The sequence below is a fragment of the Elephantulus edwardii genome, unplaced genomic scaffold (genome assembly GCF_000299155.1).
Source record: "Elephantulus edwardii isolate Elephantulus edwardi_28Jun2011 unplaced genomic scaffold, EleEdw1.0 scaffold00075, whole genome shotgun sequence".
NCBI lineage: Eukaryota > Metazoa > Chordata > Mammalia > Macroscelidea > Macroscelididae > Elephantulus > Elephantulus edwardii.
The window spans coordinates 1,808,904-1,823,843 of NW_006399825.1; the positions used below are offsets into that span (position 1 = coordinate 1,808,904).

At 38.5% G+C, this 14,940-nt stretch overlaps 1 protein-coding gene across 1 annotated transcript in view; it reads right to left on the minus strand.

Annotated features, from left to right (window-relative positions):
* Positions 1 to 14,940, minus strand: part of RFTN2 (raftlin family member 2) — a 95,934-nt gene that overhangs the window by 38,046 nt on the left and 42,948 nt on the right. Inside the window, exons 5-7 of the mRNA XM_006889066.1 lie at positions 10,950 to 11,159; positions 2,402 to 2,523; positions 1,174 to 1,277 (exon numbers count right to left, since the gene is read on the minus strand). Of these exons, the coding sequence (XP_006889128.1) occupies positions 1,174 to 1,277; positions 2,402 to 2,523; positions 10,950 to 11,159 (436 nt within the window). The remainder of the gene's footprint in view (positions 1 to 1,173; positions 1,278 to 2,401; positions 2,524 to 10,949; positions 11,160 to 14,940) is intronic.

The window sequence follows — 14,940 nt, forward strand, 5'->3', positions numbered from 1 at the left end:
ATGAAGTATGATGTCTTTTCCCAGGGACTGGCCCCTCCTGATAAGATGCCCAAAGTATGTGAGGCACAACAATTTAACAATAAACAGAGGCATGAGCACGTGTGCATGTATTAATACATACAGGTCTATAGGTGTATATATAGGATGTGTTTGTGTGGGCGTAAGCTATATGGCTTTATTCATGAGTGTATCTTTACTCTGTATTCACTATCCCCTCCCTCTTGGAAGTTGTGATTATATAAAAACTTCAAGTTACTGCAATGTTCTTAAGGTGTTTGGAGATGTCATTATCCTTGGTGGGGCTGAGTAGCTGAAAGCAGGGAGAGGGAGGAGAGTGGGTGAAGTTGAGGATCACCTTTCTGTCAGTTTGTTACCCTTGACAGTTCTTTGGAATGTTGAAAGGTAGTTGACCCTACTTAAACAGAAACTCCAAGTGGCACTCTGCTGTCCTCTGCAGATAGCTACTAGCCTGGGCAGGTTAGCCTTGACCTTCAGTAATTTAATAGATGTCAATGAAGGCAGATGAAATATCTCTGAGTCTAAGAGAGAACAATATATTTTACATATAATATATTGTATTACATATTACATATAATACGTGTGTGTGTGTGTGTGTGTGTATACGCCAGGGGAAAACTAAGCCCACACACTGGAGAGGAGAGTGGAGGCAGAATGTCCCCTCTGGGCCTCTGTAGTGCCCACTGTAATCTGCATGCAGCCTGGCTGTGCACTGGGGATGGCAGTTCTGCATGCACAGTGCGTTGGAGGACACTGAGAACCCTGTGGAGGACGTGGCTTGTATTCACAGGTTTACATGAACTCAATCTTCACTTCAGAGGAGGGTGAGTGTCTTTTGTGGGAAAGAAGAAAGTGAAGTAACACCAAAGGAGCATTTTCAGTACAAGGGACAGTGTCGCACAGGGGCCCATCCCTAGTGCTCATTTTCTGGCTCTTCCACTATGATCTCTGATGTCTTTGGGAAAATGACCTGAAGGTGTGAACATCTATGACCTCAAGGGATTACATTTGCTAATCTTCAAGGTCCATGAAATCAAATTAGAAGTACAGTAAAATGCTTTTTGTGAGCATAATATGAGCATTTGTTAAATTATCTAACAAACAAATGCATATTTTAGAATGAAATGGGAACATGTAAGGATACTTTCTTGTTACCTGTCATGTTTCAGTACAGGTGTAGGCAACACACTTGTCAGAAGCCATCCGAACTCTGCCAGAGTGTGCAGCAGAGGGCCATAATCCGTTTTGATGTCACATCCCTGTATAACGAAGCATAAGAGCTTATAGACTAATGGCAAAACAAATCATCTACCAAAGTAATTATAATAAATGGCAATCAACACAACAATAAGGTGAGTTCACTCTCCATTAAATCTAACCCTACTGCACTTCAGTCCTCTTTGGTTTAATTTTCTGGTACTTGCTGCCTTATAATCACTGAGCAGAATGGAGAGAGGCTCCCCAGTGTCTGGACTTTCTTCAAGTCTTATTAGGCTTGTGATTCTTAAACAGTTTTCAGGAACTCCCCAGGTGATCGGGATCTAAGTGGTTTATAGACTTCATTTTAAGAAACATTAGTTGGAGAAGAAAAGGAAAAGATCAGGGAATACAAGTTGTAAAAAGTCAAGTGGAACTCAGATGTAGAAAGCATTTGATTATGCCTATTCATTCGCAAGAAGATTTTCCACTTGAAGCACTAGCTCTCCTCCAAATTCTTTGCTTCCTTCCCCCAGTGAGTTTGCTACTTCCTCTGAAAAAGGGGCTCCTTTATAAGGTAAGAAAGGCAAAAGTGTCCATGACAGCCTGTGGCTGAGGGCTTCATACACACAGCAGAGGATACCTAAATTCAGTCTGTTCACCTCAAGATCAGTCCATTTGGTGACATCTGAATTCAGAATGCACAAAATCAGCACCAATGCCATCTCTGACTATGAAGGATAATGCTGTCTATACATATTTGGCCTGGTAAAAGAAAGAACACCTCCTGGAAATTTTTGCCTTTAAAAGTAAATTCTTAAGAGGAGAAAAAAGAATCAGTTACATTGGTGGTTTTGACATAAAAGACTAGACTGATGGAATTTTTCCATTTTTAATCAGTTGTGGGGATACTGAATAAAGATATTTTTAATGCAAGAAGACATTGTCAAACCTTTGAAAATCTACTGCTATTTATTTGTATGTGTGTATATGCACCCACACACAGGCGCACTTGTTATTAAAAAATGCTTAATACTGGGTAAAATAAAGCACCCTTTTACACATGTAATGAACACGTGTAATAAAATCCTAAATAGTAAAAAAAGTTTATATTGAGGATATTGCATATACTAAATAATGAAAATTTTTAACATAAAATATTGAGAAATAGGAAAGTGCAGTTTACCTCAATAACGGTCCATTGTTCTACTACAATGGCATCATTTCCTTTCTTACTAGAACCTGGAACTCTAGAACCTTCCTCTTCATAGATAAATAATCCTTCCAAAGATTTGGGCAGGTGGTCCCCTGTGATGAAACAGATACAATTAAGAAGAGTTATAAATACTCAATGTTTCTTAAAATAATCTAAATCCTTAAATAGCCCAAGTAGTAAGGAGAAAGAGAACCATATCAATAAACATTTGTTTCGGTTGAAATAATAACATCCTCCTCCCTTTGAAGGTTAACTTTATTTTTTTAAAACATCAAAAGTGTCATACTTTATTGAATTAAAAATAAATAAAAAATACAACTAACCAAGAAGATTTAAAAAAAAAAAAATACAGACAGTGAGAAACAAATGGATTCCCTAAACCCTCAAAAGCATTGGAAATGTCTTTCACTTTGAAATAAACTTTTCATTTCTGATCTACATGTTCTACATACATAATTACACCTTTAGGAGAAGCAACATGTAAAAATGATAACACTTGAAATGAGAGTATAATATTAAAATTAACATGAGGTAAGATTACTTCAAAGTATATAAACGTGAAACAATTCTTCAGTAAAGCTTAAAAAAAAGAATGGTGACAGGAAGACTCTAACCAGAGTTATTGTCAAAAGAATTCCTGCTGGGAAGGAAGTTTTATGGGAGGGCCTCTCTGACTTGTTTCTTGAAAAGCTGACAATAACCAGCTGGTCCAAACTTCAATGATGTTATGGAAATTCTTTTGTTTCCTATTTTGTAATAGTAGACAGCTTTTCCATGGTCATGTGCTGGTGAAACATGCTGGCTTTATACAGCACAGTGTCACACCTAGTTTTCCTAGCTGGCACGTCTCTAAATAATGAAGGCCTTTAAGAGTTTCAAAAGATCTCTTAAAGATTACAAAAGGCATAAGTAATTTCAACATACAATTCCCATTTTCATTTTTATTAACAGGCAATAACTGTGAGGTGGTGGTTGTTGTTGTTGTTATGTGCCATCGAGTCGCCTGCGACTCATAGCGACCCTATGTACAACAGCCCTAAACTCCGTTCTGTCCTGTGCCAATCGCACTGTCTCTGACACTCGCATCCCAATTATCCCAGTCACTGAATCAATCCACCTCATAGAGGGCCTTCCTCTCCTGCACTGTCCCTCCACCCTCCCAAGCATGATGTCCCTCTCCAAGGACCGGTCTCTCCGCACAGCATGTCCAAAGTATGTTAGACAGAGCCTCAGAATCCTTGCCTCCAAGGAGCCACCCGGTTTAACCCTTTCCAGGACAAATCTGTTTGTTTTCCTAGCAGTCCATGGTATTCTCAATACTCTTCTCCAGCACCACAGCTCAAAGGCATCAATTCTCCTTCTATCCTCCTTGGTCATTGTGTAGGATAAAAAAAGTTTGTTTTCTTCTTAAGTTATTCATGGTCAGGCTGAATATAATGAAGAATTTAAGTTGTTCTGAGGGGTCCTTAACGGCTCTGTAAAGTTTGATTCACTAGCAGGAATTGGTTTTCTAAATACAGGAAATTGTCCCATATCCTTCAAATGTGCTTGTCATCCACTACTACACCAAAGTGACTAGTCAAACAAATCAGTTTCTGATTGTCATTTGAGGGTATCACTAGACTATCTTCAAAGCTATGCATGTTCTAAATTCTTTTTCAGAATGTGCAGCTAATGGGTTCGAACAGTGTGCCTTTAGATTGGCAGAGCAACTCCTTACCACTGTTACCAGAGTTCCCTGAGCTGTGATAGAATGGGAAGTATAGATTAGAAAAATAATTATGTATTGTGATAATTACATAGTTTGTTATGATCTGCCTCTTATTTATTTTGGAATGATATAATGTGAAATTTATAGGCTCTGTGTTTTCATCATTGGGGCTCACTAGAACTCCTGGACTTGTTTTGATTTAAAAGAAAGAGAATATGAAAGGATCATACAATAAAAACTATGTTGTTGTTATGTTTCATCAGGTTAGAGCTGACTAACAACTGACCCTCCAGTGGGTTTTCAGAGGCTGTAAATCACATGGGTAAACTGCTAATTTTTCTTTCATGTAGAAGCTAGTGTATTTGAACCCCCTGGCTTTGAGTTGGCAGTGAACTCCTTACCAGTAAGCTGCCAGAGCTTCCTATATAGAACACTACAGAAGTGTTTGGGGAAAAAGACTCTTTGCTATATATATAACACAGGAATGGATTTCAGAGATAGTATGCTTGCTGAAATGAGGAGGATCTGAAGTGCTTGTTGCAGAAGATCAAGGAGTGCAGCCTTCAATATGGATTGAAGCTCAACATCAAGAAAATAAAGATTCTCACCACTTGGTCAATTGGCAGCATCATGATAGATGGTGAAGAGATTGAGATTCTTAACAGCTTTAGTTTGCTTGGTCTCACAATCAACACTCTTGGTACCAGCAGTCAGAAAATTAAAAGATGGATTGCATTGGGAAGGTCGGCTGTCAGAGACCTCTCCAAAGTACTGAAGAGCAACAATGTCAGTCTGGAAACTAAGGTGCACCTGATCCAGGCCATGGTCTTTGCCATTACTTGCTATTCATCATAGAGCTGGACAATGACTAGGGAAGATATAATGAGAATTGATGCCTTTGAGCTGTGGTGTGGGAGAAGAGTACTGAATATACCATGTACTGCTAGGAGAACAAACATGATCACCCTAGGGAGGGTGAGACCAGGCTGCTCCTTGGAGGCAAGGATTCTGAAGCTATGTATGACATACTTTAGACATGCTGCAAGGCAAGACCAGTCCTTGGAGAACGACATCATGCTTGGGAGGGTGGAGGGACAGTGCAAGCGAGGAAGACCCTCGATGAGGTGGATTGATTTAGTGACTGGGGTAATGGGGTGGTTGTGTTGGAGACAATGAGATTGGCACAGGATAGGAGGACGGTTTAGGGCTGTTGTACATAGGGTTGCTATGAGTCACAGGCAACTTGATGGCACAAAAACAATGTTGAACTAAAGAAGTTAGACCTAGTGGGGTATTATAATTCCACCTATTTGAGAACAGGCAAAAACTAATCTCAAATGACAGAAGTCAGAGTGGTGCTTACTTCTCTGTTAGGAACATACTGACTGAAATGAGTACAAGGGGGCCTCTGGGATGTTGAAAATGTCCTATGTCATCAATTATTGTTTTCTATACATTAATTGTACACCTAAGCTTAATATACTGTACCATATATTTTTTTTAGGGATTTAATTTTACTTGATTCAAAAATCAACACCTTTGAGAGTTTAGCAGTCACGAAATCAAAAGACGTGTGGCATTGTGAAAATCTGCTGGCAAGGTCCTCTTCAAAGTGCTAAAGAGCAATGACAATAGTTTAAAGATTAAGGTGTACCTGATCCAAGACATGACATTTTAAATTGTTTCATATGTGGAAGTACATGACATTTTTAATTGTTTCATATGTGGAAGTTGGACAATGAATAAGGAAAACTAAAGAACTCATGCTTTTAACTGTGATGTTGGTAAAGGGTATTAAATATACCATCGATTTTCAAATGAATACACAAATCTGTCTTGGAGGAAGCCCAGCTGGGGTGTACTTAGAGGCAAAGATGGCAAACACATACTTTGGGAATGTTGTCAAGAGGCACCAGTCCTTAGAAAAAGACATCCATCAGCCTTGGAAAAGTAGAGGGTCAGTGAAAAAAGGACGACCATGATCAACACACCATTGTGAATGGGGGAACATTTTTTAAATTTTTCTGTGTCACAACTTCCTCATTTGTAACAGGGATAATACCAACATCCTAGGATTTCTGTAGTTAAGTTTGTTAATAAACATAAAATCAGGGCTGGTATATATTAAGTGCAAAATACCTATTGTTGTTGTTATTGTTATTAATATTAATTGGTCTTAAAAGCCTCTGCCTGAATTGGCGGTGGCTTAACCTTCTCATCTTTTCTAGAGCCTTCTTCTCCTCGCTCTTACTTTGTCTGCAACTGTTCTCTCTGGCATACATTTCCTTCTCTAGTGACACAGAACTTTCCCCTGGTTCCTGTTTTCTGCCCTTTGCATTTGGAGGGTGGTTGGAATGGCCTTTTCTGCCTAGAATGGTCTCTGGCTCTTGCCTGGCTGGTCTCCTTCTCTGTCTTCTCAGGGCTTGCTGATCACCCTCTGGACGGGTATTCCCTATTATTATCTTGTGCAAACAACACTGCTATGTAGTGCCACAGCACCTTTTCTCAACTGTAAACCAAGGCACACGTTTTGGGCCTTTTTTTTAAGTGTAAAAAAATGGAGATTTTTTTTTTTTTTTTTAGAGAGAATACATCTATACAAGTCATGGGCTCACCATCCTCAGACGAATAACGGAGGAGAGAACATGCAGTTATGGTGAGGGGGTATATATGCTGTTGTTCTGGATGTGCCCTGGGGCTGGAGTCTGAGCCAATGAGACAGTGTCATGAAGAGTTCAAAGTTCAGTAGGCGGTTCTGTCTTTGATGTCGCCCAAGAGTCTAAAGCATCCACTGCTTCAGACATCACTCATGGGCTCAAAGCACTAATTCTACCCATGTCAGTATCTGCTTCCTTGTTCTGATAGCTCAATTTCCCCAGCATAAACTTCTACCTTTCTCATCTCCTTGGTTCTTATCCTAACATTCCCCTCTGGAGAAATCGAGCCTCTAAAATCTTTTAGGGTTTTGGAGGATGACCTCTTTAGCTGCGTCTTGCTGGAATTGGGCATTGTCCTGCTTTAAGGGGCTCCAAATCTCTCCGGCATATGTGTTTTGATACCTGACACTGAGCATATATGTTGAAAGACATTACTATCTGACTTGTTTATGGCAAACAGTATTGTGAAAATAGGGAAACCTGCCTTTTTCTTACTGTTTTCATTCCCAGTGCTAGGCATATACATATATGATATGAATAAGAAAATATTTATACATCATTATCCTATTCCTTACTCTGATATACTTTTCCTCCACCATTTGTTGTTGTTAAGTGTCGTTGAGTCAAAAACGACTCATAGTGACCCCGTGAATAACAGATCTGAACCTTGACTTAACCTTTGCCAACTTCAGTCACTGTGTCAATACCTGTTTGAGGATCTTCCTCTCCTTTGCTGTCCCTCCACCTTTTCAAGCGTGATGTCCTTCTCCAAAGAATAGCCCCTACTAGCAACATGCCCAAAGTATGTGAAATGAAACTTTGCCATCTTTACCTCCAAAACACACGCTGGCTGCACCTTTTCCAAGACGTATCTGTTTGTTCTTTTGGCAGTCCATGAGATGTTTAGTACTCTCCTTCAACACCACATTTCAAAGGCATCAATTTTTATTCTGTCATCTTTATTAATTGTCTAGCTCTCAGATGTATAACAGGTGATTGAAAACTAACATCATTGCTCCTTAGTAACTTTAAGAGGTCCCTGACAGCTGACTTTCCCAGTGTAGTCCATCCCCTGATGTCCTGACTGCTGGTACTGAGTGTATTGCTTGTGGATCCAAGTATGAGGAAATTGACAGTTTTAGTCTTTTGTCCATTTATCATGATGTTGCCTATTTGTCTAGGGGTGAAAATTTTTATTTTCTTGACACTGAGATGTAATCTATATTGACTAAATTGTTCCATCTTCTGCAGCAAGTCTTTCAAATCCTCTTTGGTTTAAGCAAGCAAGGTTGTGTCATCAGCCTACTGAAAGTTATTTATGAGGTTTGCTTCAGTCCTAATGCTACATTATTCTTCATAAAGTCCAGGCTTTTTAATAATTTTCTCAGTATACAGATTGAATGGGAATGGAAAAAGGATACAACTCTGATGCACACCTTTCTTAATTTTAACTATGTAGTATTTTGTGGACACAACAGCTTATTGGTCTAGATATAAGTTTCACATGAACATAATTAAGTGTTCTGGGCTTCCCATTCTTTGCGTGAGTAAAACCCTTAATTACACAAAATATTCTTACAGAGGTGAATGAATAGGTTGACAATATAAAAGGAAATTGGAAAAGAATAAAAATATAAATATAAGTTTAAGGGGTTCATTTAAAGTGGGGATTATATATGCTCTGTAAGTGGTGGAAAAATTTGTAACCAGGTGAAGTGTAAGAACCTCAGTGTGTGACATCTGCTGGCAAAGCTACTCAACTCATCCCAGGTCAACTAGCCACTCTGCTGGAGCTCCATTCAATCTGGCAGAAAACAGTCCTTTCCCTTTGTTATCAGTTGGATTAGTTCCTTGCAGTCTCTTCTGGATTCATTTTTACCCCACAGTGCAAATCCCACTAAAGGATGCAATAACTGGAGCTGTAAGACTGGGGTGGTGGAGGCCCAGCAATGGGGAGTGCATCAGGTACAGGGGAACACAGGACTAAGAGTGCATTGCAGGCTGGAGTAGTGGAGTCCCAGCTATGGGGAGCACATCAGGTGCAGGGGAACACAGACCTATGAGTTCAGGTTACATGGACAGCAAGCAGGCTGCTGGCTGCCTCTGCTTTAGGGCTTCTGAAAGCAGAAAAAAGGCTGTTTAGAGTGGGTAAGAAAGGGGATTAAAAGGAAATGTCATAGACCTTAGAACTTTGGCCATACAAATGAAGTAGCAAAGGATTTTGAGGTTTCTTTTTCTCTCTTTGGAGAAAGGCATTTCATTTCACTGAGATTTGTTGAGTGGTACATTTAAAGCTCTGATCACTGTCTGGTTTTGTGACTTCACTCCTTGTGGTGGGCTGGCTTCTGATAATATTTTGGAAGAAGACAGAAGGAAAACAAGATATGCATTGTCTTCCAAACATTACAGAACAAAGTGGCCGACTCAGCTTTGCTTCTTCTAACTTGCCTCTCACAGTGAGAAAGCATTGGTCACAATTTCCCCTCCAGCTTCCCTGTATCCTCCCAGGAAAGTCCCTCATGACACACCCTGCTGCCAGACCCCAAAGACCTCCCCAGAGCCTGGTGTAGCTTGAGATGTGAAATGTCTGATGAGACATTCCAGAACTGCGAAGAGGGGGAGATTCGCCCCCAGGCTCTTTAAATAGCTTCTGAGGCTTTAAGAACAAAAGTCTCTCAGAGGCTCCTCTGGCAACTGCTGCAGCTAATTTTATTTTCATCAGGCAAGGCCCGAGGCAAAGTTGCCTGTAAAAGACTTGTGAAAGGAGATCCCCTGCCCCCTCATTCATTCAGCGGTTAGTCAGAAACCAACATTTGAAATGGCTCCAACTTAGCTTCTTTGGGGAGGAAGAGAAAGAGAGAAATCCTAAGAAGCACCACCTGAATGCCAAATGGAGGATCCATGCGAAAAGCACTGGAAAGACACCTAACAAGCGGCTGGAAAAATCAACTTTCAATAAACTCCAAGTGTATGATAGGCAGTGTGAGAGTTGCTTTACACATATTAGGCCATTAAATTCTCCTAACAACAAAGTGAGTAGTATTTTAATCCCCCTCTTAGAGCTAAAGAAACATGTTCTCCAGTTCAGCCAAGTTCCTACTACTGTACAGTTAATAAGTAGAGGATATGAGAACTAAACCTTGGTTTGTCTGATTCTAAAATTTATGCTGTTTCTACTGCTACTTCATAGAAGAGAGCTCACACGTTGTAGTCTGTAGGGAGCTGCACTGCTACCTCCTCTGGTGGTTGGAATCCATCCAGTGGTCCCTCAGCAGAAAGATGAGCAGTCTCATCCCCTGAATTTACAACCCCTTAGAGGCTCATCTAAGAGTCAGTTCTAACTCAGTGGCCATGGGTGAGCAACTTACAGAAAAGACTGAATTGGAAAAAGCTCCAGTCACGGAAAAAGACCAAGGAATATTTATTGAACAACTACTACATGCCAAAAAATGAGAGGTAATGTCCAAAACTGGGATAAAATAATAGGATGTTAACTGGTATATGCAATCATCAGCTTCATGAATTGTTGTTGATGTTAGGTGCCATCAAGCAACCCTATGAACAAAAGATCTGAGCCCTCTTCTCTCCTCTACCATCCTCATGTTAGAGCCCGTTGCAGCAGTCACCATGTCAATCCACCTGGTTGAAGATCTTCCTCTCCTTCACCGAACCCTTCCCCATATCATGTCCATGTCCAAGAAACAGCCCTTCCTAGCAACATGCCCAAAGTATGTGAGGTGAAGCTTCATCATTCTTGCCAACAGAGAGCATTCCAGCTGCACCCTCTTTAAGACGTATCTGTTTGTTCTTCTGGCCGTCCATGGGATGCTCAGTGCTTCATGGATTAGGCTGCTATAACAAATCTTATTTGGAAAATTCTATCTGTGGATCACATAGTGGTTGTCTAAGCTTGACAGTTACAATCCAATTGAAAACTCAATGATTATATCACACACACTAGGTGTTCTATTTGCCAGTAAATCAGGCTAAGCTTTTAAATTAATGCTACACAGTTGTGCAATGATATGAACTTATTTCCTTAAGAATAATATCACTTTTTAGCCATTGAACATAAAACATTTTATAATAGATAAAAATATTTTTGACATAAAATTCTTTAGATATAAACATAGCATACAATAAAACCTACCTTTAGATGCTTCCCAGCATACAAAAGAATCAATTAGAGACAAGCCTTGCTTATAATAAAATGTAGTTAACTCCAGCCAATCAGCATCGAGTGTACAAATGACTGCTCCTTTTCTCGTTACTTTCATTGACAGGAGGCCTTCTTGATAGGTACAGGAGGTTGATTCATCATCAAACACATTGAAAACAGCATACAACTTGTTATCTGAGGATAAGTATTGAGATGGAGGAGAGGAATTTGTTATATTTTTGTTCACTAAAGATTCTAAAAAGATTTTTAAAAATCATGACATATTCAAACTGTATGGACTGCTCCAGGGAATAATAAAAAAAAAGTGCTGATCATTCAGTCTTATTGAATGCTAACATTACGATATATTTGCTTCAGATTATTTTTTAGTATTTTAATAAACAGATAAGATTGAGGCTCCTTCCCTAATCCCACTATCAGAAAGAACTATTTCCATAGATTTGGGTTTTATCATGCTCATGAAAGCTTTTAGACTTTCATACATTTTTACAATTTATAAAACTTTATTTAAATGGTAACATACTGTACATATCAACCTGAAAATTATGTTTTGCGCTTTTGAAATGTAACTAAGTTAATACATTTAGAATTAACTTATTAATGGTTACATACCATTCTAGTTTATCAAATTCTGTTGATGGACATAAACATTATTTCAAATCTTTTGTCCTTACAAACAATTATGTAATTAACATTGTTTATAAATTCTTGGACACATGTAGGAAAGTGACTGTATAAGATATATTCATAAATGGAATTGCTGGGTCATATTTTATATTTTATTAGAAATAGGCAAATTCTTAACTTGGGGTCCATGGACTTACCTCTATTGCTGTTTTATGATGTTTGAAACTACTCATATTACAGACAGAAGTATTTGGTGTAGATGTGTTATGTGCATTTATATTGGCAAGTCTTACATTTAATCAGATTCTCTAAGTTTTTTTCCATGCACCACCCCCATATACACTTAACATTTAGAATACCTATAGAAAAGTGATTAAGAAGTATAAGACTTAAAACTAGAAGATGAAATCTAAAGACCGATAATTAAATTACTAGTACATTGGGTTAAGAATGGAAAGAATTTAAAATAGTATCTGATTTTTATCAATGAGTTAGTTTAAAGGAAGGTAGTTGTGAGTGGAGGAGCTCTGGTGGCCCAGTGGGTAAGGAGTTACACTGCTAACCCAGAATCAAGAGGTTCTAATTCACCAGCTGTTTTGTGAAGGATGGACAGTCTCCTTCTGTGTGATTTACAGCCTCTGAAAACCTGCTGAAGGGTCAGCTGTAAGTTTTTCCATCTCAGTGGCACATAACAACAATAGGTAGAAGATAGTGAATGGCTGCCTGACTGTGTCTCCAACAACTCTCATTCACTCTTGTGTTCTTATTTATGTTGTTGGAAAATCAGAGTTGTTGTTAAGCTAAGAAACTGGAGAAAAGGGGAAGGGAGGGGTTGATGGTGAAAAAAAATGAGTTGGTAATTGCACCCGGCTTTTTCCCTGGAGATATACTGGGTTTAAAATGAATGTTTTTCTATGAAGAAGATGCTGTTTCTCACTATAACCTAAAAAGCCTATGCCATGAGTGTGGGCTCCTCCAGTACTAGCACTGAACAAAATATTAAATGACCTAATATACAGCTTACTCTGTGGCAGGCATGAGACCAATCACCTTCCACCAAGCTCTCATTTATTTCTCAAATTTATGAAGGAGGCTCTACTCTGACTTCCTTGCTAAAGAACAACTGAAGCAGTCTGATTGCAGAGCTCATAGTTTGCACTCTAAGCTATACATAGATTTTTAGGTTCTCTGATAGTGTGTTTTTCAGTATGGCAACAAAGCAATCAGAAAACCAAATAGTCCAAAATACATTAGTATCAAATCTCAATTTCTTGGGAATATTTCCTAGTGATCAGAGAACAAAACAATACCGTAACAATTGTTTCAAGTTTTGGGCTGTAGGCACTTGTATGATAATTAATTATTTCATTATAATGGGACATTTTTATATTCTAATTGATGCTCAACAACAACAGTTGATGCTCAAAGAAAGCTAATTCACTTCAAAGCTGAAAACTTTTCATGAAGTGGGAATGGTCAAAACTAAAAATTCTCATACCCTGTTTATAAAGTCAGAGCTAAGTAATAACAGCTTTCTTTATATAATCACTCCTTGGGTACAAATGTAGACTCTTAATTTTATAAGAGAGTTTGGTAGAAAACCAAATGGTGACAAAATCTCCAATGTAAAGTTTATTATGTGTATGGCATTGTAAAGTCATGCCAGGAAAGAATGAAAAACTGTCCTATATTATTTCTGGTTGCAATTACTTTATGAATTTATGGCAAGTTTATGAGCTGAAATAAACTAATTAACAATGGATTTTTGCTCTAACCTAGGATATTCACTTATTTTTCTGGATGATACTTAACAGAATATGATACATTATGTATTTTAGTTATATATATGCTTATTAAAGAGCCCCAGTAATGCTGTGCTTAAGCGTTTGACTGCTAATCAAAAAGTTGGCAACTTGAATCTACCCAGTGGCTCTGGTGAAGAAAAACCTGATGATTTGCTCCCATAAAGACTACAGCCTAGAATTCAACAGCAGCACCTGACAACAACATGACAAGTTTATATTTGTTCATTTAGGGTTTCTTTATACTCTTTAGAAACTTACTCTACCTTATATTTCTAAAAAAAAGCCCCCAAAACCAAAAAACCAACAACAACAAACTTGCCAGACCAGACAAGGATGCTCACTGTCACTACTCCTATTTAGTATTTTATTGAAACACAGTATTCAGCACTAAAAAATGATGAACTTGTAAAACATTACACAATATGGGTGACCTTGGAGGAAAATGCTGAGTAAAATATCTCAGTCTCAAAAGGACAAATACTGCATAGCGCCACTGTTATAAAGCGGGTCTGACATGGGGGGCTGAGAGGAGAATAGCAAAAGAGTAGATAGATAATGAACACTGTATTGGAATAGATGAGGGGAAAACTGGTTAAAAGGAATATATATATAATTAGGTATTATATGTAAGACAATGGTGTAGAATAAGAGGACTGTGGGTGGGGATAGTAAAGGGAGGGTAGGGAGGAAACTGTACAATAATGAATGAATTTTTTTTAAAAAAAAGGTGTACCTGGGGAGGGGGGAAGGGAGAAAAATATGTAACAATGAATGAATGAAAATTCCATTTTTCTGTGAACTTTCATCAAAATAACAATTAAAATTATAAAGTTTTAAAAATTGTACTAGAAGTACTTGCTAGGGCAGTACAGACAGAGAAGGAAATAAAAGGCATCTAGATTGGCACAGATGGTGAAATTGTTGCTATGGGAAGATGATATGATGGTGTACACAGAAAATCCCAAGGACTCAACAAAAAACTATTAGAGTTAGCAGACCAATTTAGTAGAGTGGCAGGATACAAGATCTACATACAAAAGAAAGTAGGATTTCTCTACAGTAACAAAGATAACACAGAGAAGGAAAATAAGAAAATACCACAGGGAGGAAAATGTTCAACAATGAATGAATGGAATTATCCAAGTTTATAAACTTACAATAAAATTTCAATAAAAAAAGAGGAAGCAATACCATTTACAATGGCCCACCACGAATTATGACACATAAGTATAGACACAGAAAAACTTTACAAAGAAAACTACAAAACACTTCTGCGAGAAACAAGAAAAGACCTAAATAAATAAAAAATGTCTGCTGTTCATGGATGTTGTTGTGTACCATAGAGTTGGAAATGACCCATAGCTAATCCTCCAGCAGGTTTTCAGAGGCAGTTAATCACATGGGAGGAGATTATCTATCCTTCTCCCACGGAGCAGACGGTGGCCTCAAACTGTGTGCCTTTGGGATTGCAGTACCACCAGATTGCCACTAGGCCCCAGAGCTCCCTGTTTATGGATGTTGTTGTTGTT